The sequence below is a fragment of the Pelodiscus sinensis genome, chromosome 1, assembly GCF_052426305.1.
Source record: "Pelodiscus sinensis isolate ZL-2025 chromosome 1, ASM5242630v1, whole genome shotgun sequence".
NCBI lineage: Eukaryota > Metazoa > Chordata > Testudines > Trionychidae > Pelodiscus > Pelodiscus sinensis.
The window spans coordinates 56,206,897-56,233,973 of record NC_143052.1 but is presented as its reverse complement, the minus strand read 5'-3'; the positions used below and the strand labels follow the sequence as shown (position 1 = coordinate 56,233,973).

General features: G+C 41.9%; 2 protein-coding genes across 6 annotated transcripts in view; one reads left to right on the top strand and one right to left on the bottom strand.

Moving 5' to 3' along the window:
* Positions 1-289, bottom strand: part of IRAK4 (interleukin 1 receptor associated kinase 4) — a 32,666-nt gene extending 32,377 nt beyond the window's left edge. For both annotated transcript variants that reach the window (XM_006126501.5, XM_006126503.4), the window contains exon 1: positions 151-289. The gene's annotated coding sequence lies outside the window, so the exon portion shown is untranslated. The remainder of the gene's footprint in view (positions 1-150) is intronic.
* Positions 176-22,111, top strand: PUS7L (pseudouridine synthase 7 like). 4 transcript variants are annotated; one of them, XM_006126498.5, is made up of 9 exons: positions 176-518; positions 4,212-5,132; positions 5,946-6,105; positions 10,972-11,167; positions 12,564-12,662; positions 14,852-14,933; positions 17,940-18,220; positions 19,556-19,609; positions 20,298-22,111. In XM_006126498.5, exons 1-9 carry the CDS (start codon positions 176-178, stop codon positions 20,625-20,627), a joined length of 2,466 nt encoding a protein of 821 aa, XP_006126560.3. In that variant the 3' UTR covers positions 20,628-22,111. The 4 variants fall into 4 exon arrangements, with proteins under 4 accessions (XP_006126560.3, XP_089635573.1, XP_006126559.2 ...); XM_006126497.5 differs by lacking the exon at positions 176-518 and adding an exon at positions 543-733; XM_006126499.4 differs by lacking the exon at positions 176-518 and adding an exon at positions 543-830.
* Positions 22,112-27,077: the final 4,966 nt, after the last annotated feature.

Here is a 27,077-nt window from a genome sequence, read left to right as displayed (position 1 = left end):
AGCCAATGAGGTTTGGCTCCTTTGAGTGAGGCGCTAGATGAACACGTGTCCATCGGTGTCTACCTCCGAGCCGCTCCCTCCCACACAGCTCACTAGTCCCCCCCCCATGCAAGCCTGTTGCCTAACACGGGGTTTAAAACTTGCACGCACCCAACTTGCGTCGCCACGTGACCTTATGGCCACCCTCGTCGCCAGGCTGGCGGGGTCCCTGTCCCGCACACCAGGCCCGGCTCCCGAGCCCCTCTGCCCCGGCACTTTCCCCGGGCCCGCGGGATCGGGCGGCTGGGCCGGAAGCAAGCGGGCAGCGCCGCCCCTGGGCCGGGTAGCGGCCGGGGAGGCGCAGGATCGGGCCGGACCGCAACCCAGGGGGCTCGTGCCCGGCCCCGCCTCCTCTCAGGGTCGCGAGCCCGGTGTCCCGGCAGGCTCGGCCGGCGCTAGGACCGCAGCGGCAGGGCCCCGAACGCCCCGGCGGCTGGGAAGGGCCGCGCGCTACGTGCTGCCGCCGTCGCGCGCCGGAGGTAGGAGGTCGCTGCGCCAAGTGGCTGGCGGGAGGGGGGCGGGGGGGGCGGGGCTGAGCTGCGCGCACATGGAACGCGCCGGAGCCTGCGGGTTTGTGTGCAGCGCGTGGGCCAGCGCGGGGCTGCCCAGGGGACCCCTCCCCCCCCCCGCCGAAAGTGCAACAGTGATGTTTGGTGCGTGACAGCCGCCTGCTCTTCGGATGCAGATTGATCTGGTGAGCTCCGGGGGGCAGCGCTCCTGAGTGTTGTAGCTGCCTGCACTTACTTACCTCCCTGCTATCGCTGAAGCACTTTACAAACGTGACCTAGTAGGTGTGTAATTAACCGAGGCACGGAGAGCTTAACCCTAAAATTACATGGTGGGTCAGACTGTGGCGGAGCCAGGAACTGGGCAGACCGCTCCTGACTCGCAGGCCAGTGCCCAATCTATTTCTCAGCCATTCTGCCTACTCCTTACACCTTAATAAATAAGCCTGCACTCTTGATGACCATCAGATTCCAGTCTCCTCTCCATTCATATTGGACAATTGTGAATTCTTTAGTTAACGTTTGTAAATCGCAGATGGTGGAAATGAAAAGATCAGGTAGACCATCTAGTCTTCCCCCTGGCCAGCATAGGATTGTGCCCACTTGTGCATTCAGTACTATTTGTCAAGGTGAATTTTAAACATGCTAAGCAATAGGGTGTCCCCTAATCATAAGCTGTTGAATTGTTCCACAGCATCCAAAGTAGGGGTATCAATGTGCAGTCAACTTCACAATAAGTTGATAAAATCTGTATCAGAGGCAGCAGTGCAGGGGGAGCAGGTGGGAGCTGGCACAGGTGGGATGGAGGCAGATCTGATTCCAGATTTGTACCCTGCCCAATAAACCCTACTTACAGTTAGTGCTTGCTGTGTTTTGTACCATTACTGCAGAATTCTGCCATGAGAATTGCCAGACGTTACTTATTACTGTTACTTGGATGTCACTGATTCCACTTGCATTTTCTATCCTGCAGTGCCAGCCCAGTGCCTTTGCTGTTGAGAATCATGTCTTGCTCTTTTGACACTTAGACACTGTTAATTTGCTTTGGGATATGGCTTTATTATTTAATTGGAAAAACAAAACAGTACAAAGCCATTTCTTTTTTATTTTTCTTTCCCCCAAGATATCATCATCTTGATTTGTAGGAGAAACATAGGTAGCTTAGATAAGTGTAGGGGAGAGGGGGTTAAAATATGTACCTTTGGTAATGCAATGAGGAAAATAACAGAACCTGTGAAAGAGGAAGGTACCTACTTTATTTGACACGTGTATTGAAAGGGCTGTGTGTATGGTGGAAACTAGACTACCAATGGACAGCTGTAAAGAATCACATTTCATTCCAGTTCACCAGGATGAAAAGGTGATACTGACTAACTTGAACCCCTGTTTCAAAACAGAGTCAATTAATTTCTGTTCTCTTCTCCAGGCTGTGGATGTTGATTTGTTGTTATTAATCAAGAGACAGAGAAATTACTTTCACCATAAAACATGCACTTTCCTTTCTGGAAGCAAAACACTGATCTGGTGTTGCCTGATGGAAAAGGTTTTTATGCCTCTTGGACTTGAGTGTGAGAGTGCCACCCAGATGAGAGCTGTTTAGCCTGTGCTGATACAAATTTGGTATCCACATCCACAAAAATGATCCACAGCTATCCACCTTCACGGATATAAAGCACATACAAAATCTGTATCCATATCCGCAAAAAAAGTGTCACAGATATCTGCACCCACATCTGCAGATGCAGATACCCACAGATATAAAGTGGATAGCTGCAGATTTGCAGGGCTCTACCTCTGGGCTAGGGTGGGAGAGGCAGATTATTAACAGTAGAAAGGGCTCAGCTGGAGTCCATCTATAGTAGTGGATCCCATTTACTGGGATATGTATTAGCAGATAGGATTCTTTCTCTGGAAGCCACAGGAGGGCAGAGATGGAACCCAGACTGCAAAGGTGTGGTGGCAGAAAATGACCAAAAAAAAAAGGGTGAGTTGTGCAAATATACTTGCTCTCCTGGGGACTAAAATGCCTAGTTACTGCTTTGCAACACCGAGCATGCTGCTTCCCAGTGCCAGACATGAATTAGAGATGTTAAATTTCAATTAGTTGATAGGGTGCCTCTGCCTTTGTAGGTGACTTTCGCCTTCAGAGGCAAATGTGCTGTGGGGAGCATGGGTCCAGTAGGGCAGTCCTCTGCTGGTTCCATGCTCATGGCATTTCAAAGCAGCAGCACTGTGAGGAGCCGCAGTCAGTGGGGGACTCCCCTGCTGACCCCAGGCTCCATGCAGCGCTGCCACTTTGGAACACCACGGGGAGACCAGTGGCACATGGAGCCTGGAGTCAGGTTTCAAAGTGGCACAGCCATGTGGAGCCTGGAGTCAGCTGGGGACTCCCCCACTGACCCTGGGCTCCATGCAGCATTGCCACTTTGAAACGCTGCCGGGAGCCCAGCATCAGGCTTCACGCAGCACTTCAAAGTGGCAGCGCCTCACAAAGCTTGGAGTCAGCAGGGGAGTCCTCATCTAATCCTAGGCTCCACGCATTGCTGCCACTTTGAAATGCTGCGTGTAGCCTGGGGACACCCCAGCTAGACCTGGGCTACATGCAGTGTTTCAGAGCAGCAGTGCCGCACGTAGTCTGAGGTCTGGCTCCAGGCTCCACACAGTACTGCTGCTTTGAAACACTGCCTCCCCTCCCCCCCACCTCCTGCAGCCTCTTTCTGGTAGAGGCAGCAAGGTGGGGGGAAGCGACTGGTCGACTAGCCTGTCGACTATCTGATAAGCATTTGCTTATCGGCTAGTTGTTCACATCCCTAACGTGGATCTTACATGGCTCGCTCAGGGCCAGAAAGAAGGGTCTGCCCAGCTTTCACTGTAGAGCCTAAGTCAGCCCAACCCCTGCAAACATTAGTGCTGCTGAAAGTAGGGTGTAGCTCACAGCAGGACTTGCCCCACTGATCAATCACTCAGGATAGGTGGCCCACTGACTGGGTCCACTCACCTCTCTCCACTAACTGTCACTCTGCCCACACTCCTCTCATGACAGGACAGCACTGTGGAGCCTTGTGTATGTCGCACAGTAACCTCCCCTCTCCACCCTCCCACTTGCAGCACGTGCAGCATCGTCAAAGAGGGATGACGAGACTCAGTGCAGAGCCGGCCCTGAGTCAGCAACATCCACACAGGCTGATCCCAAGGCTCTGACACTAGGCAGCCGAACTAGTTGGGTTTGTGGTGACAGCACCCTTGCTGGCAGACTCTCCATGACAGGTCGGGCAGTGTCTTGCCTGATGGTCCTCTGTCCAGTCCCTGGGTTTTGCTCTGACTGTTCTCCCCCTTGCACGTACAGGGCAATAGGTGGACCAGGTTTGCTGACTGCTGTTCCCCACGCACACAGGGTGAGCGGTGGGGGCTGGCTTCTCTGATTCCTGACCCCCCATAAAGGGTAAGGGCAGGAGTGTGTTTGAAGGCTCCTGCCACCTTGCATACACAGGGTAGGGTGGAGCCATGTCCACTGACAGCTGCCCATGCTGGGTGGGAAACGGTGACCCTTGCATTAATATTTTGTTTCAGGGGGCCCCACTAGTAGCAGGTGATCAGTGATGATCTTTGTGAAAAGTGGGGGGTGCCCTGCCTGCTGTGCAGTGACTGGTGAACTCTCTCTTGCAGGTGTGTGGTCTCGGGGCAGAGCAGGTGCCATGCCTGGTGCCCTGTGCACACGGAGTGATCACACCGGCTTCCAGGGTAGAATAAAAACTTCTGCCAGTGACTTCATTGTGACAGAAATTGATACCCTCGGCCGACTGCTTAGTGAGAATGTAGACAAGACTCTTCCTGGACTCGGTGGTATGCCTGCAGTCCCAAGCAGCTCCTCCCCACAGAACACCCACAGGTATTGGCCAAAGCCTCTGGAGCTCCACAGTGAAGAGTGTTACCAGAGGCTAGGCCCATTTGACAATCCCAGTCTTGCTCCAGAGGAGAGCTTGTTGCCAGCCAAGGACAGCACAGAGCCTGTGGCTGGTGCTTCATCCAAAGGTGGGCACCATGAAGGAGCTACATTGGATTCCTTGTTAGACGAATCTGTGAACGAACTGTTGAATCATTTTGCTTGTAACATAAAAGGTGGGTGGGACTCAGAACACGACCCAGCTGCTCATCCTGCCGAGTTCTCACTGGGGCCAGTCCTTGACAAGAGGAATCGAGCTGATTTACACAGCGCCATTAGACAGAAATTTCCTTTCTTAATGACTGTTACAAAGAATAATGAAATTATTGTCAAAGCAAACAGTGATTACAAACAGCTCTGTCAACTAGTATCTGAGAAGGAAGCATTTGATTTTTTTAAATTTTTAGATGCAAAATTGGAAAACTCTAAATTTTCTTTTAAGCCTGATGGGAATAAAGAGCACAGAAAGGCAGTCCACCATTTTATCAGTCAAAAGTTTGGAAAACTTCTAGAAACAAAGTCTTTTTCTGTGACAGACTTCTGTGATCAGCATAATGTAGCAATAATAGTAAGGTTTCGAGAGAAGAGTTGGTCCAGGAAAAGGCCAGCTACTGATTGCCAGAAAAAACAAGATGTCTATACAGGTAAACATTTAATAATGTTTTATAATTTCCTTGGTTAATTGTTTTAAAATAATTGTCTCTAAAAGATTACAGAGCCTGGTTCTCCTCTTATTTACACAGACATCAATCAGGAATAATTCTACTTATGTCAGTTTAGTTAAACTAGTGTAAAATTGGTGTGAGAGATTAATCCAGTTACCACACCGAATTAAATGTTTGAAATACCCTCAGTGCAACCTCTTTCTGTGTGTACATAGCATGCATTATAGTTTCTCATTTTAAAATAAGTTGAAGAATTGTGGGTGTTCTGTTAGGTCTTCCTACGCTTTTATATGTTAAAGATATAACATTAATTAGGTTATTTCTCACAGTTTACAATAAGGTCAGGTTTGATTTCTGAATTCATTTTTAAAAACCATTACTTTTTGAAATGTAAAATGATATTCCTGTTAGAGTGGTTTATAGGCCCAGCATTAAATCCATATACCATTTTAGAAATGTTCAGTATGTCCTTTTAAAATTGTTTTGTTTTTATAATGAATATGGAGAGATTTGCATCTTCTAAGCATTGAAAATATTGTTGTTTTTATGTCCAGCTATGGTTTATAGTAGCTGTAGTTTGAGTATCAGTTGTCATCTATATCTTTCCCTTTCAATACATAAACATGTTTTTCTTTACCTACAGTTTAGTTTGGGGAACAGTTGATTCTGTGTTCTTATCAAATCCCATCCTATTCTATTGTTAAAGAATAATGGCTAGCTCATTAGTGAAGATAGAGTTCCCAATATAATTTGGTATGGAGGTTTTCTAATAATTTTGAGATTTTTTTGCAGGTTTTATCCTTCGAAAAGAAAATCTGGAAACATTAGAAGCAATTAGCTCTTTGTCTACTGAACTTGGTGTGCTTCCTTCAGACTTCAGTTACACAGGCATCAAAGACAAAAAGGCCATCACCTACCAAGCTATGGTTGTGAAAAAAGTGACTCCTGAGAGGTACTAATAACTTGGGCTAAGTCTACACTTAGGAAATTAAAGCAGTGCTGTGGCAGCACTTTAGGCTATGTCTAGATTACAGGCTTCTTTTGGAAGAAGCATTTCTGGAAGAGAAAAAGAGAGCCTCCACACTGCAAAAGCACATCAAAAAAGCGATCTGCTTTTTTGAAAGATAGCGACCATTCAGTGTGGACACTATCTCACATGTAAGTTGTGATTATTATGGATGGAGCGGCCACTAGGACACCTGTGCTTTTTCCTCTTTCCTCTTCTTTCGAAAGAACTCCCTCTTCCCCGTTTTCCAGGGAAAACACATGCTGTTTTCCAAAAGAGCCTTCTTCCTCATAGAATGAGGATTACCAATGTCAGAAAATCCCCTCTTCTTTCAGTTTTCTTTTGGAAGAATGTGATTGCAGTGTAGATGTAATTGAAGTTTTTTTTTTTTGGAAAACCGGCTGTTTTTCCAAAAAAACTCTGTAGTGTAGACATACCCTTAAAGTGAAAGTATGGCCATGGCCCCGGTACTCTATGTATACCACCTAAACAAGGACAGTAACACCTAGTACTGGGAGCCCATTTACATGGCCACTTTACAGCACTATAACTTACTGTATTTGGGGGGCATTTTTCACACCCTTGTGCTAAAAAGTTGCAGTGCAGTAAAATGGAAGTGTAGATGTGGCTTTGGTTCTCCACAATTTCATCACTGGAATAGGTTAATAAATGTGAAAGCACCTTTTAATGCTAGTCTTATTATATTAGACCATCTCCTCTGATGTTTGAGCCTGCTTAGGCCAGTTTTGTTGTGACTTAATGCATTTGTTAGTAGGGAATATCAGGTTTGACACTGATTCACCTTGGACTTTTTGGAAAAAAAAGTATATATTTTCTTATTCTTGCTTGTTGCAGAGACCTTTCCCTTTCCAGTGATCTAGTGATCAGGGTGCAGCATCTGGAATACACCGAATCTTAAATCTACTTATGTCACTGAAGAAGTTGCACTGGAGGACAAAGGGGTGTCTTCCCTAGGGACATACAGTCACCCAGTATATGAGAACCAGGTCAAGTTGCTCTCTTCTCCACTCCCTGGCTTTGTCTGTCAGAACAGCACAGTAGTTGTCATCTGTAAATATGTGGATGGAGAGGGTGTGACTTGCAATTCCATCAACCCTCTCTGTCCTAAACTCTTAGTCCCTCGGGACATGTCTACACTATGGAGAAGATCAACTCTTCAGAGGTCGATCTTTTAGCATTCAATTTAGCAGGTGTAGAGTAGACCCCCAATTCAAATGCTGACGGCAGCCCCCCACCCAGCATCTGATATAGAGGCAGCAGCAGCGGAGGTTAAGGGGAGCAGGCTGGAGCTGGTACACGTGGGAAGCCAACTTTCAAGTCGGCTCCCCACACGTATCGGCTCATGCCTACCATAGAGGCAGCGGGGGGCGGGGGGGGGAGGGAGGAGGGGCAGGGGCAGGTGGGAGCCAGTGCTGGAGGGAGCCAGCTAAAAACCTGGCTCCCCATGAGCACCAGCTTCACCGAGGTACCTGTCCCTCTGAGTCCCATGCTGCTGCCTCTGTATCAGGCCCAGGCTCACCATGGGGTGGTGGAGCAGCATCTGTTTCTTAGGAGCTTGGGCTCTCCATGGACAGGGGCTGCTGCCACAGAGGCACCTCTGTCATGGCGGATCCAGGCTTGCCGAGGATAGAGGCTGCTCCATGGGATGCTCCCCACAGACAAGGGCTGCTGCCCCAGAGCAGCCTCTGTCCATGGTGGGCCATGGCTTGCCGCAGACAGGGGCTGCTCCGTGGGATGGTGGAGCAGCCTCTGTCCACAAGGAACTCAGGCCCCCCCGTGGACAGAGGCTGCTGCCGCCCTGTGCTTCTACCTTGGTATCAGAAGCAGCAGCGTGGGGTAGCAGGCAGGAGCTTGTTTGTGTGGGGAGCTAGTTTTTAAACCAGCTCCCCTCATGGATCGGCTCCTATCTGCAACCCTGGCCTGCTGCCTCTGTATTAGAGGCAGGAGCATGGAGTAGCAGGGGGCTCCCTGGGAGTGGGGCTGGGAGCACATTGGCTGCTGGCCTGCCCCTGGAGACCATAGATAATTGTGTGACTGAGAATATTTGCGGATACATGATTATTCAATTAAATAACTAACATCCCTAGTGTAGACCTAGGCCCGGAGGATGAAGAGTAGAAGCTACATGTCACTCAAACAGGTGACTGTATTGTATAGCCCTTTCCCCTCAGAGACTATGAATAACAAACCAGCACTGTTGGATCAGAAGAGGGGAAGATGTGTAGATGCCCCACAAGACCAAGGACAGTAATAGTTTTTCCCTGTAAGTGTTCTCTCAAGTATTGTCTGTCTGAAACAATAGTTTTTTTCCTATGACTGAAAGCTTGAGGTAACTTTAGCTTCCCCTCAGAAATTTAGGGATTGCATTAATAAATAAAGGAGACGTGAATTTGGAACAGAAACTCATTTATCTCACATTATTGGAAAGTGGAAAAAGTTAGTTGTGGTACAAAACTACCTATTAAATCACTATTCAGTAGATATTTATTATTAACTCTAGCACACCCACAAACATCCACACACACGTATTCTCCAAGATAAACAAGTTATCTAGAGCCTGCTAAAGTAGGCAAGTTAGGTAGTGCCCCTCTCCATCTATTTTGAAACTTTGTGGCAAACTTAAGCTTCAGGAACTAGTTTCTAGATAAATACTGAACACCAGGGATTGGGAAATGTATGGTCCTTTTTCCTTTGGTATCACAAGAACATCCCTTCTTTGTGGTATTTAGTTTGATCTTGCAAATAATTGCTACCAAATGTTCGCTTACTCTCTAACGTAGCATCGGTGGAACTTCAGCAATAAATATTGCACTCGGTAATAAACATATACAGGATTGTCATCTTAAAGTCCTACTTAATTAAAAAATTAGCTAATTTTTAATTGCAACTTTTTTAAAGATGGTCTTCTATGTAGTCAGTTTGATACATCAGAAATATTTAAAAACATATTTGGTTGATTTGTATTTATAGCCTTTATTGGACATGCTCCTTAATGGAGTTACTTGAATATCTTAGAAGCATTCACAGGGTTGACTATACTGAATTTTTATTTGTTTCTCATCAATAATAAAGGTTATACTATAGTAACTGTCTTTAAAACACAATTACTCTCTTTTGGTCAGCCTTTTAAAAGCAAACTCTGAGCATTGATTTTTCTGCTTGAGTGTGAGCGTACATGCTTGTAATTGAAAACACAACTGACAGTTCAAATATTTGGCCTTTATGTAGGCTCTTAATCTTTCAGTTCTTATAATCATTTGAGTCAAGAGAAGCTTTGTGTGTATAAGAGCTGCAGGATTGATCTGGAATTTTGAGTTACATTTATAAATATTTTAATATATTCATAAATGTAGATTTTCCGCAGATGGAACGCTAGTACTGTTTATGCATATGTGCTTATAGATTCAAATATCAATGCAAAATTATGTTAATTTATTATTTATTGAGTTAGTTTTTTAAGACCAGTTGGAGCAGAATTTTACTACAAGTTGAACTTCTCTAGTCTGGCAGCCCCGGGCGACCTGACCAGTTCCAAACCAGAGAATTTGCCTAATCATGGGGTGTCAGTATTGTCTAGCAGCATTACAAACACTTTGACTACTTACTGGACTCTTAGAAGATCTTTAGGGGTAAATTAGAGCTAAATAACAGCACAGAACACTGAGAACTAGGACTGGTGGCTGTAAACAGACTCATGGGACCACAGGAAATTTGGCCACACCCATGATAAGTGGCCATTCAGCTAACTAAAATCATGCCAGACCAGAGGGTGCCAGATTAGAGAGGTTCAACCTGTACTGATAAATATTCAGGTGGCCTCAGGTCCTTAATAATCTGTATATCACTTTCCCTTATTGCAAAGCCAGTTTCCCTGTGGTTCAGAACGAAGACCACAAGAAAAGCAACTGAAAAAATATGGAGACAGGAAGTAGATTATTAAGGCTTTAAATTATTAAGAGCTAGGGGGCTCTTGTACATTTCCAAGGAGGAATGAGGAACTCTGCAAATAGCCTGGGGCCAGCATGAAGTCCCGCTGACTCAGGCACCCCCCGTGCAGCCCGACCTTGAAATGTACAAGAGTCCCAAGTAGGGGCTCTTGTGCATTTCAAAGCCATGAAGCCCAGGGTCAGTGGAGGACTCCCCAGCTGACCCAGGTTCCATGTGGAGCTTCCCTGGAACCCAGGGTCAGTGCCAAGGCACGTTTTAAAGGGGCAGCGCCACACAGCTGAACCAGGGATTAGCTGTGCAGCAGCTATCCCTTTGAAATGCCACCTCTATGCATTTCAGAGGGGCAGCTGTGGAGCCCAGGGTCGCCTGGGGGCTCCCCAGCTGACTCCAAGTCCTGGGGAAATGCCACTTGGAACCTGGGATTAGGTGAGGAGTCCCCAGCTGACCCTGGATTCCATGGCACTTCGACGTTTTAAAAGGGCAGTGCTGCACAGCTGAGCCGTGGATCAGCTGTACACAAACTGCCCCTTTGAAACACCACTTTGGGGTTTCAAAGCGGCAGTGGAGCACAGCTGATCCCCGGCTTAACTGTGCGGTGCTGCCACTTTGCAGTACCCCTTCCTCCCCCCTTTGCCGCCTCTATCTTATAGCAGCAGCAGGTGGGGATCGATTAGTTGACAGACTCTCCGATAAGCAAATGCTTATCGGATAGTTGACTTGTCTTTAACATACCGACACACAACTAGTTTTGAGGCAAAGCAAGGGTTTGTGAAGGAATTTTTTTTCCAGTTGACATGTTTTCTCAGCAGTTCTTCATAAACTCCCAATTTATCATTTGTGTAGGTTGAAAGAAATTGGAAGCACAATTGTAAAAAAAGGAATGAATGTGTATAATATCCATTCAGTATGCCAGCACCTCAGACTTGGTCAGCTGAAGGGAAACCACTTTGATATAATTGTGAGAGATCTAAAACTTCAGAGCAATGACTCTTCTGCAGATCTGAAAGAGAGAATTTTTGAAGCAATTGAGAATGTTAAGGTAAAAAGAGATGCCATGATTTCATTTTCAACAAGGAAATATTTTTGTCTCATCTAAAAATTGTGCTACCTTCCTCCCACCCCCAAACAAAATGGTTCTCATGCTACCTCTTACCTGCAATCTCTACTCAGCTCTAGCAACATTTCACTTATTTTAGAAGCTGTGTGCCCTTTGATGACTAGTCTCTGTGGCTCAAATGGTGCAACTTGCCAAAAAGGAAGGACAGTTTAGTGAGTTCATTCTGTGCCACAGCTTTCTGAGCCCAGAGTAGTACAGGACAACAGATGAGGAATGTGACAGATACGGAGTATTTGTTTAAACTAGAGCTGCTGAGGCTTGAGGCTGGCTCTGGTGGAGATGCTCTTAACTTCTGACTGGAAGAAAAAGTAAAGTAATACCTACCAACCAATTATAGACTTTGGCTGCATTTTTTTTAGTGCAGCCAGACTTTTCATGGGAATGGGATGGGATAAATAATAACTGTGGAAAAAATGCCAGCAGCAGAAGAAAGTGATAAAAAGTGATGTTCTCTGATTGTAATAATGATTTGAATAAGCGTTGAAACAAAATTTACATTTGACATGTTTAGGGCTAGATTTTTAAAGATATTCAGGCATTGCTCTGCTCACCATTACATGGCCTAAGGCCCAGATCCTCAACAGTATTTCAGTGCTTAATTCCCTCTGAAATTCTTTGAGGATCTGTGCCTTAGCAGCCTCTCATTGAAAGTTAATGGGACGTAGGCTTTAAGTGGAAATCTACACTACATGGAAATTGACGCTGCCACAATTGATCTTTGATTTAGTGAGTGTAGTATAGACTCACTAGATCAGGGTTGAGGAACCTTTTTTGGGTTGAGGACTGTTAACCCACAGAAAAATCAGTCTGGGCCACACGTAAGTGAGAGGCCAAAAAAAAAAAATCCCTTACTGCCATGATTGCTGAGCAGGAGACACTCCCCATATTTCCCTTGCACACCAGAGCTTATGGGGGCCCAGGCTAATAGTTTTTGTGTGCTCTGTGCCAGCATGGGCTCCCTGATGCTGGGGGTGGGGGAGCCCTGAGCCTCAGCGACCAGATCCAGGCAAGCAGGGGCCCGCATCCAGCCCTGGGGCTTAGGTTCCCCATGCTAGATCAAACTCAAAGGGCAACCTCGTCAGTGCCAGTGCTCTTACTCCTTGCAAGGAGTAAGGGAAGCCAATGGGAGCATTTGCTCTTGTTGGCCTCCTGCTGCATGGACAGCATGAAAATACAATGTAAGATCATATCTTACTTTGACCTTCCCATGTAGTGTAGACCAGCAATAACTGAATGCCTTTAAAACTATGCACCTTACTGTTTTAATGAATATTTAATATTTTCATGCTTTAACCAGTTGATTTCTTTTTGATTGTAGACAAAAGGTTTTGTAAACTACTATGGACCTCAGCGATTTGGGCAAGGACAGACTGTTCAGACAGATCAAATTGGACTGGCTTTGTTGAATGAAGAAATGGTATAATTCACCTCTTAATCCAAGTGACTTGTCTAGTTCTTTTCCATGATTACAGTTGGCATGTCTGAGTCAAGTATTGGAGGTTACTATCCTACTGAACAGTGAACTCCTTGTGTGACAGTAGCAGTGGGAGTGTTGTTTGGAGGAGACTGCAAAACCAGCTCCCACCATGATTTAACAATATTGTGTCATAACATCAGTGTTTTAACATTTAAACAAAATGTTTAATTTTAACATTAATCTTAAAGGTTATGTATTTTAAATAGAGTGGAAAGTAATTTTCAGGGCTGTCGCACTGCAATTTTCATAAGTAATATAACTTTTCATAAAACCATCTGCTTTTAATACTAGCCTCAGAACAATTTAAATCAAAAGCCCTTTTTTCCAATGTATTTACGATGACAGGTGCTCTTTAACTTGTGATTATTCAGTCTGTTGGGTTAAGTACACTGGGAGGCACTTTTTTCTAAAATTTCACAAGAATATTGAATATGACCAGATCTGAAACCCAAACCCTTTAAGATCACAATAGATGTATCTGCATTTCTCATTATATTGTCTTCTCATTATCCTTTGATTACTGTCCCTCAACTAGTTTTGTTTCCACATACGTTGGGTTTTTTTGTGCAAGCCAGTCTGAATTAATTTCTCAAATAATAATTCCTGAGATGTATGTCCTGGTTTTTTTTTCTGTTATTAATTGGGGGGCAGTTTGCAGAAGTAAATGATCACATGAGGTACCAGGAAGTTGAGAATGTGGTCCATATCAGAAGTTATTGTTGAATTAGCTATAGAGGCTCTGATTCTCCTCTTTGTTTACGCTGATAGAAATCTGAGAACTTTAATAAAAGTAAATATAGTTATACCTGCATGCAAAGAGAATCAAGCACTTACATCCCACATGATGCTGTCCACCAAAATAACTTGCACTCTGACAAAATTTTTAGTTCAGACTAGGTAGAAATAAATATTACTAGTTTGCTGCAGATTGGTAGTTGTTAAATCTCTTGTCTTGGTTCTGATACCATTTTGATTATAAAATTGTTTAATAAAAATATATTAAGCAATTTTTACTAAAAAATTCTGAGGCACATATTCTGCTACTCTGTCTGATATAGATGGGGACAAATGAGCAGGAAAAAGGTGCTAGTTGCCTGAAACTGACAGGTGAAGGGAAAAGCAATGAAGATCTTACATACACTTACAAAATACCATACAGTACATAGCTTCACAGGTAGAAGAAGAATGGAAGCTGTAATACAGACCATGTGCAGGTGTTTCTCTCCTTATATCTTCTAATCATTGTCCTTTCTCTGTGTGAGGATATGTAAGCCCCTCCATGTGAATTTTGTATAGTTAGGTCTCTGTAGGCTACTGCTTTAGCAGCATGCTCACCTAGCAACCTGGAAGATTTCCAGGTCAAAACCTAGAGAAAAAGTAACACTCTCTGCATTGTTAACTTCTCCTTTTCAGGTTCTGGAGGGTATACCCTGCCCTTCTCTTTGATTTTTAAGGGGAGAATACAATAAGCACTCTGATTTCACATTCATAACATTTGAGGACTTTCTTCTGTTGGAGGAGGGAATTTGAGTCATTGTGCATAAGAAATGGTCAGAATTTTGAGATGCTGTATAGCAGGGCTACTCAACTTTGGAAGCCCCGGGGGCAACAATGATACAGCACATACTGAGGGCCGTATCTTAAGTGTGGTTGCATGTACATGCAAATACATATGCAAATAGCTTCTTTTACACTGACTGGCATGAATACAAAGATTAAGGCAGGATTACAAAACACGCAGGCCCCATTTAAGTCAGTTCTGTTGATATTAATAAAATGCAATATTGACCTTATTTCCACCCATATGACAACACTTTTAATGAGCAATGACAGTCCAGGAATTGACCTACTAAAACGCATATCAACAGAAGACCATTATATTGACTTGCCACTATGGAGCGTGTTCCTAGTGGAGGCCATATTCAAAGGATCCCACACTCGGGCCGCGTGTTGAGCCCTGCATAAACACAAACTGCACCGCGGGCTGCAAACAAACAGGCCACGTGCCACATGTTGAGTAGCACTGCTATATAGTGTCTTACCACACAACTGACATATGGCTATCGTTTTAATTGAAAAAGTAGTTACACTAAAATGCAGTAACTTTGTATGTGCTGTTTTTTTTAAAGGTAAAAGCTGTGAAGTTGTTTTTCACACCAGAAGATGCAGATGATCCTGTAAATCAGGCAAAGAGATATTTTCTTCAAACTGGTAAATTCCACATTTTAAAAGATTTTTATGATTATTTAGAGCATGTGTTTTTAGGGATGACAGTTTTGCTGCTCACTGCCTGAGTTTCTCTCTAAGGATACGTCTACACTTGCTCCCTCGTTCGAACTAGGGATGCAAATGTAGGCGACCGAAATTGCTAATGAAGCGGGGATTTCAATATCCCGAGCTTCATTACCATGATCTCGCCGGCGCGTTACTCCGCTCAACAGCTGTTTCGAAAGTAAAAGTGCACGCCGGGACACGTTAGTTCGAACCAAACCCCTTGGTTCGAACTAACATTACTCCTCACTTTCTGAGGAGTAATGTTAGTTCGAATCAAGGGGTTTGGTTTGAACTAACGTGTCCCGGCGTGCACTTTTACTTTCGAAACAGCTGTTGAGCGGAGTAACGCGCCGGCGAGATCATGCTAATGAAGCATGGGATATTGAAATCCCCGCTTCATTAGCAATTTCGGTCGCTTACATTTGCATCCCTAGTTCGAACGAGGGAGCAAGTGTAGACGTACCCTAAGTTCTCCTGGTGTAAATCAGTAATAATTCCATGAAAGCCGGTGGAATTACACTGGTAGAAGTGATAGGAGAATCAGGCTCTGGGAGTTTTCCCTTAATAAAAACTGAGTAAAAGCCAAAGACCCCAGGATTTGGCCCTATACATTTTTAATTGAAGCCAGTTTTAGCAATTAGTGTAAATTTAATGAGTTTTTAATAATTCTATTATAATTTTAAATTATTCTTAATAGTAATCCTTTCTCATTCTATTTCTGTTTTTGCCACTAGTTGATTCATTCTTATATGTAAATTTACAATGTGATAAATCGCTCCACACATCTTAAGAGTATTGGAATTTTGCGCCTTAAATAGAGATGTAAAATCCCATTTAAAATGTTAACTGGTTAAACTATATGTTCATGGCTCACGGGACAATGGGCCCAGCTGGGTTGGAGCAGTCCCCTGCCCATGGTGCAGTGGGCCCAGCTGGGATACTTCAGCCCAGCCAGATAGAGTCCACCATACCACAGGCAAGGGGATGCTCTGGCTGGGCTGGAGTGCCTCCCATCTGTGCACGTTGGGCCTGGCAGGACGGGGGACTGCTCTGGCTGAGTTGACCCCCAGTTAACTTGTTACCCTGGTAAGCAGGCTGGTAAGGCAATGTTTACCAAGTAACCAGTTACTCCTTTATATCTCTAGCCTCAAAATGTTCTGGTTTCTGATTCTCCTCTGCCTTGTACTCTGTGTAATTATTTACACCTTGAGTGTAAAATGCTAGTAACTGCCAAGTGCAAGGCAACAGAAAATCTTTATTTTAGTGAAGGTTTTACGTCTGGGTAGTGGAAAAGATAGGAAAAGTTCCTAAAGGCTGTGCTCTTCTGGTGCTCTCCAGCTCCTTTCTTCTTTTGAATTGTCATATTCTTTTTTACTGGGAATTTCAAAGGAGTATACAAAATTTAGGCGTCCCACTGCAGTTGAAAATGAATGAAAGTTGGATGCCAAACTCTCTGAGGTCTTTTGAAAATCACAGCTTTATTTTAGAACTCTGGCCTTTACCTCTGTGTAACTGACTAAACTCTGCATTTATCACCACCCCCCTCTCTCATTCTGATTGACCTACTTCCTGTCTTGAGTATCATTCTTCACTGAAACATATTTTCAAAATCTAATATTAATATTCTAAGTAAAATGCCTTGTTTGTCACATCTCTTTCTGTTGCCATTCTTCAGACCATCACTTTTATTCCAGTTTTCAGAAGTAGCCGTGTTAGTCTGCTTCATCAAAAACAACAGAGTCAGGTGGCACCTTTACAGATTAACAATTTTATTATGGCATAAGCTTTCGTGAGTTGCACTCAAATGCATGAAGTGAAAGGAAAATAAACAGAGAGTAGGAATACAGAAATGGGAGTGTTATATCAGAGCTAATTCAGTCAGAGTGGATGTGGATAAGAAGGTGAAAATACCTAAAGTGGAAAATTACTTACTGTAATGAGAGAAAAAAAACTTCACGGAGTAGCCAAGTTAGTCTGTGCAGGATAAACTTAAAAAAACAACAAATAGTCTGGTAGCACTTTATAGACTAACAAAACATGTAGATGGTATCATGAACTTTCGTGGGCCCAGCCCACTTCTTCAGATGTTTGTAATGAGAGAGCCATTCCCAGTCCCTATTCAGACATCATCTGATGAAGTGAGTTGCAACTCATGAAAGCTTATGCCATACTAAAATTGTTAGTCTTTAAGGTGCCACCAGATTCCTTGTTGTTTTATCCCAGTGTCAGGAATCTTGAAGTCACTCTTGACTCCAAATCTCCCATGTCTGTAATTTGGGTTATCAGCTATATTTCAAGAAAAACTAGGGTATGTGACTTCATGAGGTACAGATGCTACTGTTAGTGGAGGTCTTTGCCAAAATATGCAAAATTTTGCACCAGAAATCCAAAATTCTGTGACAATACCACAAAAACCTGCAAAGTTCTGCATATTTTATTTGTCAAAATAATGCAATATAATCACACCGGTTTCACTTGTTTTGGCAACTTATTTAAACTACCATACAGGAAAATATCACAATAACAGTTCAGCATTTCCTAAACACATGAAAGTTAACTTACAAATATTTGGTAGCCAAGACTTTGTACCTCACTTATAATCCTGGATTTTCATTTAAATTGCATTACTTTTATTTTGTGTGTTTGGTGTTCTGTAAAGAAGAAGGTTGTTTTAAATTGCTCAGACTTTAATTTATGATTAGTATAAATTACAGAAAATTGAATTAATTAGCATAGGTTGTAAGGCAGATAAGATGCAATTTATCTGACATAAGAAGTTGAAGGCAAGGAATAATAAAACCATAAAAAACAGTATAAACGAATGAGTGACATCTTTTTCCTAATCTGGTTTAGTTTATCCCTTTATTTTTAAGTTCTTCACTTTCCATCAGACTAAGCCTGAAAAGCAGATGATTGTTCCAATATTTTTTCTGTTTATTTTAGAGGATGCAAAGGGAACTCTGGGAATGTTGCCCGAATTTAAAGTAAGAGAGAAGATGTTGCTTCGTGCCTTGAATCGCTATGGTATAAACCAAGAGGGCTGTACTCGAGGATGGCTCAGCATTCCTCATTCCATGCGTGTATTCTATGTTCATGCATATTGCAGTAAAATTTGGAATGAAGCTGCTTCTTTTAGGTTTATAACCTATGGTTCAAAAGTAGTGGAGGGTGATCTGGTGCTCGCTGGAGAAAATGTTGATGAAAATTCTTCTGTGAATGACAGAGTGAGTATGAGTTCACAAAATATTTCATGTAGAACTATCTTAACACACTTAAAAATCGTAAGAGATAGGAGCACTGCCTTTTATATTTAGCTCAGCATTCTAACCCGCTTTTGCTCCTTTTACTACTCTATTCAAATACTATTTACCTTTTGCTAATGTGGAGTTACTTAGTCCTCCATCCACTCCCACACAAATAGATATACCTGCTGTGTACACCATAAAAGTTTTTTTCCATCCTGACTGTGTAGTGTATTCACGGGAAGAGTAGGAATGCATGAAGGTGTTTGTAGGGACCTAGACTTGGCCTGAATGGTCACTCATACATGATGCTTCTTGGCCATTTTCTTGTGCATCCTTCTGTGAATCTAGTCATGGAGGACCTAAAAGGTAGCTCTCTTTCTCATGCATAGCAGTACCAGTATAGCATTTATGCACTATTGTAACTGTGTGCATATTATAGGGACATAAGAGTGTAACCAGTTAACTGATAAACTGGTGCTTATTGGTTTCTGTTAATGGTTAAACTCTGATACGGAACATGGGGCTGGAAGCCCATGGAACTGACAGCTGCAGCTGGGAGTCCTCAGAGCTATCAGCTGGAAGCTCTCCAGCACCCTTCCCTCCCTAACCCTACATGCCCAGGTAACATATTTGTGTAACCAATAGAATTTTGATCAGTTATGTGATTACTATTTTATACATTTTTTATTTGCCTTGTGCATACCATCACATACATAGCCAGAATGTCACCCAGATTGTTTAATTGAAGAGTGAATTTCATGTAAATGTTTCTGTGAGTAAGAGCAGCTTAGTGGTCACTGTAAATAGCCTTCAGAGTGCTAAAACAGAAACTTCTGATTGTTATTATGATATTGCCAATATGCTGTTTTAAAAAGTGAATTTAATAAATGGAATAGGCCAACTTCAATGAAAAGCTGAGCTATTAAATTTAATATTAAAAAATGGAGTTTAATGCTGCAACATTCACACTTAGCATGAAAACCACTCTTCTAGCAGGAAATTACATTGGCACCTTGAAACTGAGATGGGCAAGCATATTAGAACTATAATGGTAGGTTCATGCATAACAGTAATTAACAGTTTTATTTTTATATTTAATGCAAGGCTTTGTTCTAATAAAATGATTACTTTGTGTTAAATATTTCTAATTTTTTGTTGAGTGAAACATAATTTCTTCTTGGAGTAATCAGACGGTTAGAATTCTTGATTTTTAAGAGAGGTTGGGAATAATAATACAAATAAATGATTGGTTCATAATCTAGTTTTTGCTACTGTTTGTCAAGTTATATGTATTTTTTTAACATTTTATACCAGGTTCACTTAGTAACTGCTCTGGAAGAGTCAGCTAACAAATATGCCCTAAGCCAAGTAAGTTTGTGTGAAAAATCATGTTTCATGGGTTTGAGTTGTTGATGATCACTTTTGTTTTAAAAATAGATCTGATTGACTTACAGGTACAAATTTATTTCTCTTCAGAATGCATCTTCATGGAAAATGGGGATACAAATTAATCTGGACTCACAGAAAACACAGAAATGAAAGTCTTCACTCATGTACTGAACAGAAAGGCCAATGTTATTTTGGTTTCATATGTTTTTTGTGCACTATTACTGTCAGTTGAGTGTTAGCAAATGACTAATTCTAATTTCCTTGAAACATCATTTTATTTCAATCCCCCAATGCTCAGAGAAATGTTCAAGAGTATTTGAAAGTCAGGGTACAGAAAGGCTGAAGATACAAGGGTTAGGAGACACATAAAGAAAACTAACATATTCTCTATTTCTGTATCTCAGAACAATCCAGAAAACAATCAGTTTGTATGTATACTGTGGTTTTAGAGTACTGACATTTTGACTGGCTTCTGTGCCTTTCATTTTAAGCCTCCAATAACTGTCTTCATAGCAATGCTTGGACTTTCATAGAGTGGAAGCAAAGTCACATTTTTTTTGGCAGAATCTGACCCCAAAACTTAAAGGAATTACATTATTCTAAAGGGGATGGTGGTGGTTTTAGTTTAAACACATTTGGAATTCACATCTTTTCTGTTTTCCTTAAGGTGGTTCTTCCAATGGTTGGACACAGTATCAAGTATCCCAATAATGAAGTTGGTCAATGGTACCAGGAAAGGCTTGCCAAGGATGGACTGCAGACATGTAGGTTCAGGGTCCCTGTGTTACAGTTGAACACACCTGGATGCTACAGAAACATTTTGAAATATATCCACAATCTGTCCTATCATTTCTTAGAAGACAGTGTAAAGGGAATCAAAACGGAAGAAGACAGTCATCTAAATGAATCAAAAGCATCTCTTCTTTTGTCATTTGACCTTGATCCTTCATGTTATGCAACTGTTTGTCTGAGAGAAATAATGAAATGTGACCTCTAGAATGTTCACTGTTTAAAAAAAAAAAAAGTTACAGGAGTAATATAATAAATGGAGATATTTTACATATGTTGTCTGTAAAATAGGGAAAGCTAATCTTGTTCATCATGTGTAGTGTACAATTGAAAGTCAGGAAGTTCAGAGAGAATTAATGAGTAACTTGGGGTTTTATTACTTTGTTTTTTAAAATTAAATTTATAGTCCTGACTACATTGGAGCCAAACAATACTAAACTATATATAATGTCATAATTATTGAGGGGAGCTAAAAGTCACAAGTCTGGCTTTTAACCAGTGATATTTGCACAATCTTTACGCCACATAATGAAAGCTGGATTCAGGAAGAAGGGGAATTTGGTGAATGAACTATCCCAAAAGGTTGAGTTGCATATGTTAGTCTGTAGATGGCACTGTGTCTTTAAAACAACTAGTGGAAGAGATCTATTTTGGCAATTTTTTTTTTGAGAATGGATATGTAAATTACAAAATGCTTCAATTTTCTCACACTGCTTGGTTCAGAATAGTTTTCAGGATCATCAGTTTTTACTGGCATCAACACAACAAATGAAATTTTAAATGTGGAAAATGTGTGTTAATAGCTGCTACTTGATTTGAAGGGACACACAAAAGGTTCGATTAAAAGATTTTTCAAAGAAAGGCCTACCATTTTAAGAATGTTCAGAAGATGGTGTTAATTGAGTTAATCTATAGTAATTTTAGGCTCATTTGTCAGTATTACTTCTGAGCATTGGAAGGACTAATCTTCTTAAGCAAACCATTCTTTTAGCAGCTCTGAGTGGAAAGAGCTAATTTACTGATGTCCATGGATATAATTCCTACAATAGAAGCATTCTACTTGGAAAAAGTCAAGGTAGTCATTAAATTGTTTCTATATATGATGATCTTCTGCCTGCTTAGTTTAGTTTATATTTAAAAAGTCATATTTCAGTAAAAATAATCAAAAGGTTTGTTCATACATCTAGCCTTCAGGTCAGTTCTGTAACCCTTACTTATGTAAAAACTGTTGACTTTAATGAAAGCTTTGCCTGAGAAAGGAACATGGTACTAGACTCTTAAAGCCATTCTGCATAGGCACAAGAGCTATAGCAGGCCAATAAAAAGATAATCACTGTGCACAGATTTGATTTTAAGACGGAAAGATCAAAGAGCTGATCAACCCTCAACTTTATTCTTCGTGTTTCTATTGGTATTCACTCTTCCTTTTAGGCATTTTGCTAATACTAGTGAAGGCAGGGCTCTGAATTTTTTTTCCTAACAAAAGTGATTTTAATCTTAGTGACATGTTCATTTTTTTGGTCATTGATGATAAATGTGCTTTTTTCATGGGGAAAATTTAAAATTTCTTTTTATGTGCAATAGTTAATGTTATTGACTCAGACTGGACAAATATCTTATTTAATCAGAATGTGCTGAGTTTTCCGAATGGAATGTATTTATATTACGTTCACATGACAAAAAGCTTCTTCATATGCTGTGCATTTCTGTTCTTCAGAAGTCAGATTTTGGGGGGAGGAAAGGGGGCTCAGATCTACATTTTGTGTAAATCTGTAGAGCTCTTCTAACTTCTATACTAGTTTCAGTTTCCACCAATTGAGGATCTCATCTATTCTACTCAGCTAATAACCCCAGTCTTACATTCCTTGTGTTCTGCACTTGGATGCCAGAAACTAGCAGCAGAAGAACAATGATCCAAATTAAAGGATTAGCTGAACTTTGATTTCATCTTTTTCAAATCAAATATGTTGTCTCAAAGCATTTTGAAGCCACAGTTAGCTTTACAAGTGCTAAGAAGGCAGGATCAGTTTTATCATTCTGTCTTTATACCTGTATCAAGGCCATTAATTCCTTATAATTTCATAGGTCAAATCAGAGAAATCTAGGGAAAGTTATTTGGAATGGGATATGTCCCAACCCTCCACTTGCAACAGGAGTTCACGTTGGAGCATTTATTCATTATGGATATGTATTAGGAATGCATATAGAGTTGTACTGTATTGTACACAATCCTCACTGCTTTACATAATTAAATAATGCTAAACTACAGAAAGTATATGCTATAAAATATATGAACGACAAGGTGGGTGAGGAAATAACGCAGTTCTTAAAGTCTCTGTAGCTATGTCTATACAGCAGCGTTATTTCAAAATAATGTTGAGCTGGAGTACTTCTTACTCTGACTCCTATAACCCTCATTTCACGAGGAGTAAGGGAAGTCAAATGAAAAGCTATTTTGATTTCATCTACTCAATTGACATAGCTAAAGTTGCTTAGCTTAATTCAACTTTTGCCCTGCCGTGTAGATGTACCCTGTAAGTCCAGCAACATCTCTCTCTCTCTCTCTCCCTCCCTCCCTCCCCCCAACAGAAGCTGGCCCAATGAAAGATTTACTTCACCCAGCTTGTCTCTCTAATAGGCTGGGGGTGAAATAGTTACAACCACACTGCATACATAAACAGTAAGCTGCAGTTAGAAATCAGTCAGGGACCTGATAAATAAATTGAAGTATTTAGGCAGAAAAAGAGTGGAAGAGAGGGAGACACTGGGTGAGGGGCAGCGACTGCTGGCAGGCCTGGCTTTGGCATACACTGTGGCTAGAGTCTACCCAGTTAAGGGCTCTGTGCCTGGGGGAGAGGAGAAGAGTTTTCCTGGTTTGGCCCAGAGTGGCCACCAGGGGAAAGTGGGAAGGGCTGGAGGCCCCCTATTTTGGAATAAGCATCTACACAGCGCTTATTTCAAATTAGCTATTTCGAATTTGGCGTTACTCCTTGTAGAATGAGGTTTACCAAATTCTAAAACAAAACGGGGTTTGTTGCAAGGGAAGGTACCAGGGTTGGTATTAGTGTAGACACCACTTTCTACAGAAAACCCACTGACTCATACAGTTATCTACATGCTTCCAGCTCCCATCCAGAACACACCATACGATCCATCATCTATAGCCAAGCCCTTCGATACAACCACATCTGCTCTAATCCCACTGACAGAGACCAGAAACTTCAGGATCTCTACCAAGCGTTTATAAACCTCAACTACCCACCTGGAGAAATAAAACAGCAAATTGAAAGAGCCAGACGAATACTGTACCTAGAAACCATCTACTTCAAGACAGACCCAAGAAAACCAACAATAGAACACCACTTGTCATCACCTACTACCCCCAACTTAAACCTGTCCAACACATTATCAATAAACTACAGCCTATACTGGAACAGGATACCAAACTCCAAGAGGCTCTGGGAGACAGACCCATAGTCTCCTATAGACAACCACCTAACCTCAAGATGATTCTTACCAACAACCACAGGACATACCATACTAATACCAACCCTGGTACCTTCCGTTGCAACAGACCCCATTGCCAGCTTTGTCCACTTATTCACTCTGCTGACACCATTATTGGACCTAACCAAGTGAGTTATAGGATCAAGAACACATATTCCTGCGCATCCAGAAATATGATTTATGCTATCATGTGCTGAAAGTGTCCGTCTGCTATGTACATTGGACAAACGTCTCAGACACTTCGCCAAAGGATCAATGCCCACAAAACAGATATTAGACAGGATCACAAAGAAAAAACAGTTTCTTGCCATTTCTTGCCATTTCAACCAGAAAGGACATTGTCTCAACGACTTACCTGCATCCTGCTTCAAAAGCCTTTTAAAACTGCACTTGAAAGGGAATCCTCTGAACTGATATTCATGCTAAAATTCAACACTTTGTGCGGGGGTCTCAACAAAGACTCTAGTTATCTTACCCATTACAAAGATAACTTCCCCAATTATCACCTCTAATATCATTAGCTCACAGACATTTACCTTCTCTCCCCCCCCCACCCCCCGCATCCCCCTTCTGTTCTGAAATTTGATTTGTCTTTTTCATGTGTGTGTGGTTTTTTTTAATTGTGTTCTTTGGTATATATGGTTGTGACTATTTTCTTCCACTATTTGATCTGAAGAAGTGGGGCTGGCCCACAAAAGCTCATCATCTAATAAACCATCTTGTTAGTCTTTAAAGTGCTACATAGTCCTGTATTTTGCTTCAGCTACACCAGACTAACATGGCTACATTTCTATCACTATCCCTTGGAAATATTTGGGATTTCCAAATCTTGTCATGAACACGAAGAAGGGATATGCATCATTATTTTATGGCGTGCCAGCATGTACTCATAAGGGACTACAGATGGGCAAGATGTTGATTGGAATCACTATAGGCTGTCCTGGAACAAACTGATTTAAGGAATTAGAGAGTTTGAAATAAAGGAGAAAGTTATGGGGAAAAATGCATAGCTTTGGTATAGATTACTACCGATGCACAGGCAGGCTACGTCTACACTGGCCCCTTTTCCGGAAGGGGCATGTAAATTTCACCAGTCGTCGTAGGGAAATCCGCGGGGGATTTAAATATCCCCCGCGGCATTTAAATAAAAATGTCCGCCGCTTTTTTCCGGCTTTTAAAAAAGCCGGAAAAGAGCGTCTAGACTGGCCCCGATCCTCCGGAAAAAGCGCCCTTTTCCGGAGGCTCTTATTCTTACTTTGAAGTAGGAATAAGAGCCTCCGGAAAAGGGCACTTTTTCCGGAGGATCGGGGCCAGTCTAGACGCTCTTTTCCGGCTTTTTTAAAAGCCGGAAAAAAGCGGCGGACATTTTTATTTAAATGCCGCGGGGGATATTTAAATCCCCCGCGGATTTCCCTACGACGACTGGTGAAATTTACATGCCCCTTCCGGAAAAGGGGCCAGTGTAGACGTAGCCGCAGTGTTTTTATAACATTTCTAACCTTACATTTGTTGTAAGGTTTTATTTTATGCTGGTTCTTGTGGGGAATGCCACAAATTAGCTTAGGAAAGAGGAGACTAAGGGGGATATGTTAGAGGTATATAAAATCATGACTGGTGTCAAAAAAGTGAATAAGGACAAGTTATGTACTTATTCCCACAATATAAGAACTAGGGGTCACCAAATGAAATTAATAGGCAGCAAGTTCAAAACAAACAAAAGGAAGTTTTTTCTTCACTCAGCTCACATTCAACCTCTGGAACTCCTTGCCAGAGGATGTGGTGAAGGCTAGGACTTTATCAGGGTTCAAAAAAGAGCTAGATAGATTCATGGAGATTAGGTCCATCAATGGCTATTAGCCAGAATGGGTAGGAATGATGTCCCTAGTCTCTGTTTGTTTGGAAATGGGTGACGGGAGGGATCACGTGAGAGCACCTGTTGTGTTCCCTCCCTTTGGGGCATCTGTTATTGGCCACTGTCAGCAAACAGGATACTGGGCTAGATGGACCTTTGGTCTGACCCAGTATGGCCATTCTTATGTTCTTACATTTCCTTAAATAGTTGTGTATTAATGATGTGTTAATTTATGGCTTCTCTATTCATTTCATATTGAGTAATTAATGTTAGGCAGTTAGTTGGGGGGAAAGTGTGTTTCAAATCCTTTCCCTCATCACATTCTTTATCTATTTTATTTAATATTTAACTTTTCATTTCAGCCTTTCTCCCTTTATTTGAAGCCCATTCTTCCATCTAGTACAGTCTTAAGTGCCTTCAGTATAGGAGGTAGTGTATGTAGGACTTGTCTTACTAAGCTAAAAACATGACCTTTAATGCTAATCATTCCAGTTCGAGAACCTGCCTCATTCCTTCAACACCAATGCCTACTCGGATTTCAAAACGAGTTGCAGCGTTGTACTGCTGACACCCATATAGCTTATTTGCAGTGCTGTAGCCGTGTTGGTGCCAGGATATTAGAGAGTCAATGTGGGTGAAGTAATATCTTTTATTGGACCAACTTTTCTTGGTGAGAGAGAAAAGCTTTCAAGCTCCATGTAACCTTAAAAGTATGTCTCTCTCACCACCAGGAGTTGATCTAACAAGAAATATTACATTTCCCATCCATATAGCTTATGTAACCCAGGCCAGACTTGCTTTCATATCTAACTGCTAAGAAAAGAACTGTGCAGAGTACAGTAAACTGCAATGCAATGGTTTATTTTTGCTAAAAACAATCTAGATGCATACCAAAGCTTTTTTATTTGATCTCAGATTTATCCCATTCCTTCAAGCAAGTCAGGACTTCATGGGGAGAATTGAATTGCAGTAGCACCTTCCAGCAATTCACAGATCTGTCTTACTCTGAATTATGCAAAGAGCTTGACAAAGACCACAAACAGCAATTCTGTGAAAAATATACAGTATTTTTTGCCTGAGCAAAGCAAGGCTGTCTTACAGCTGATACTTGATTTTCCGCTCAGGAGATTTTTGATGCTGATTCTGTCAAGGAACTGAGAAGTGACTTGTCATCTTCAAAGGACAGGTTTGTCTTTAGTACTTTTAAGGCTTAGGTTAAACAGCTGTGTGAAGTAAAGAAGTAGGTTTTTCTGAAGACAAAAATGTTTTGATGAATTTACAAATGAGAATCAGATAATT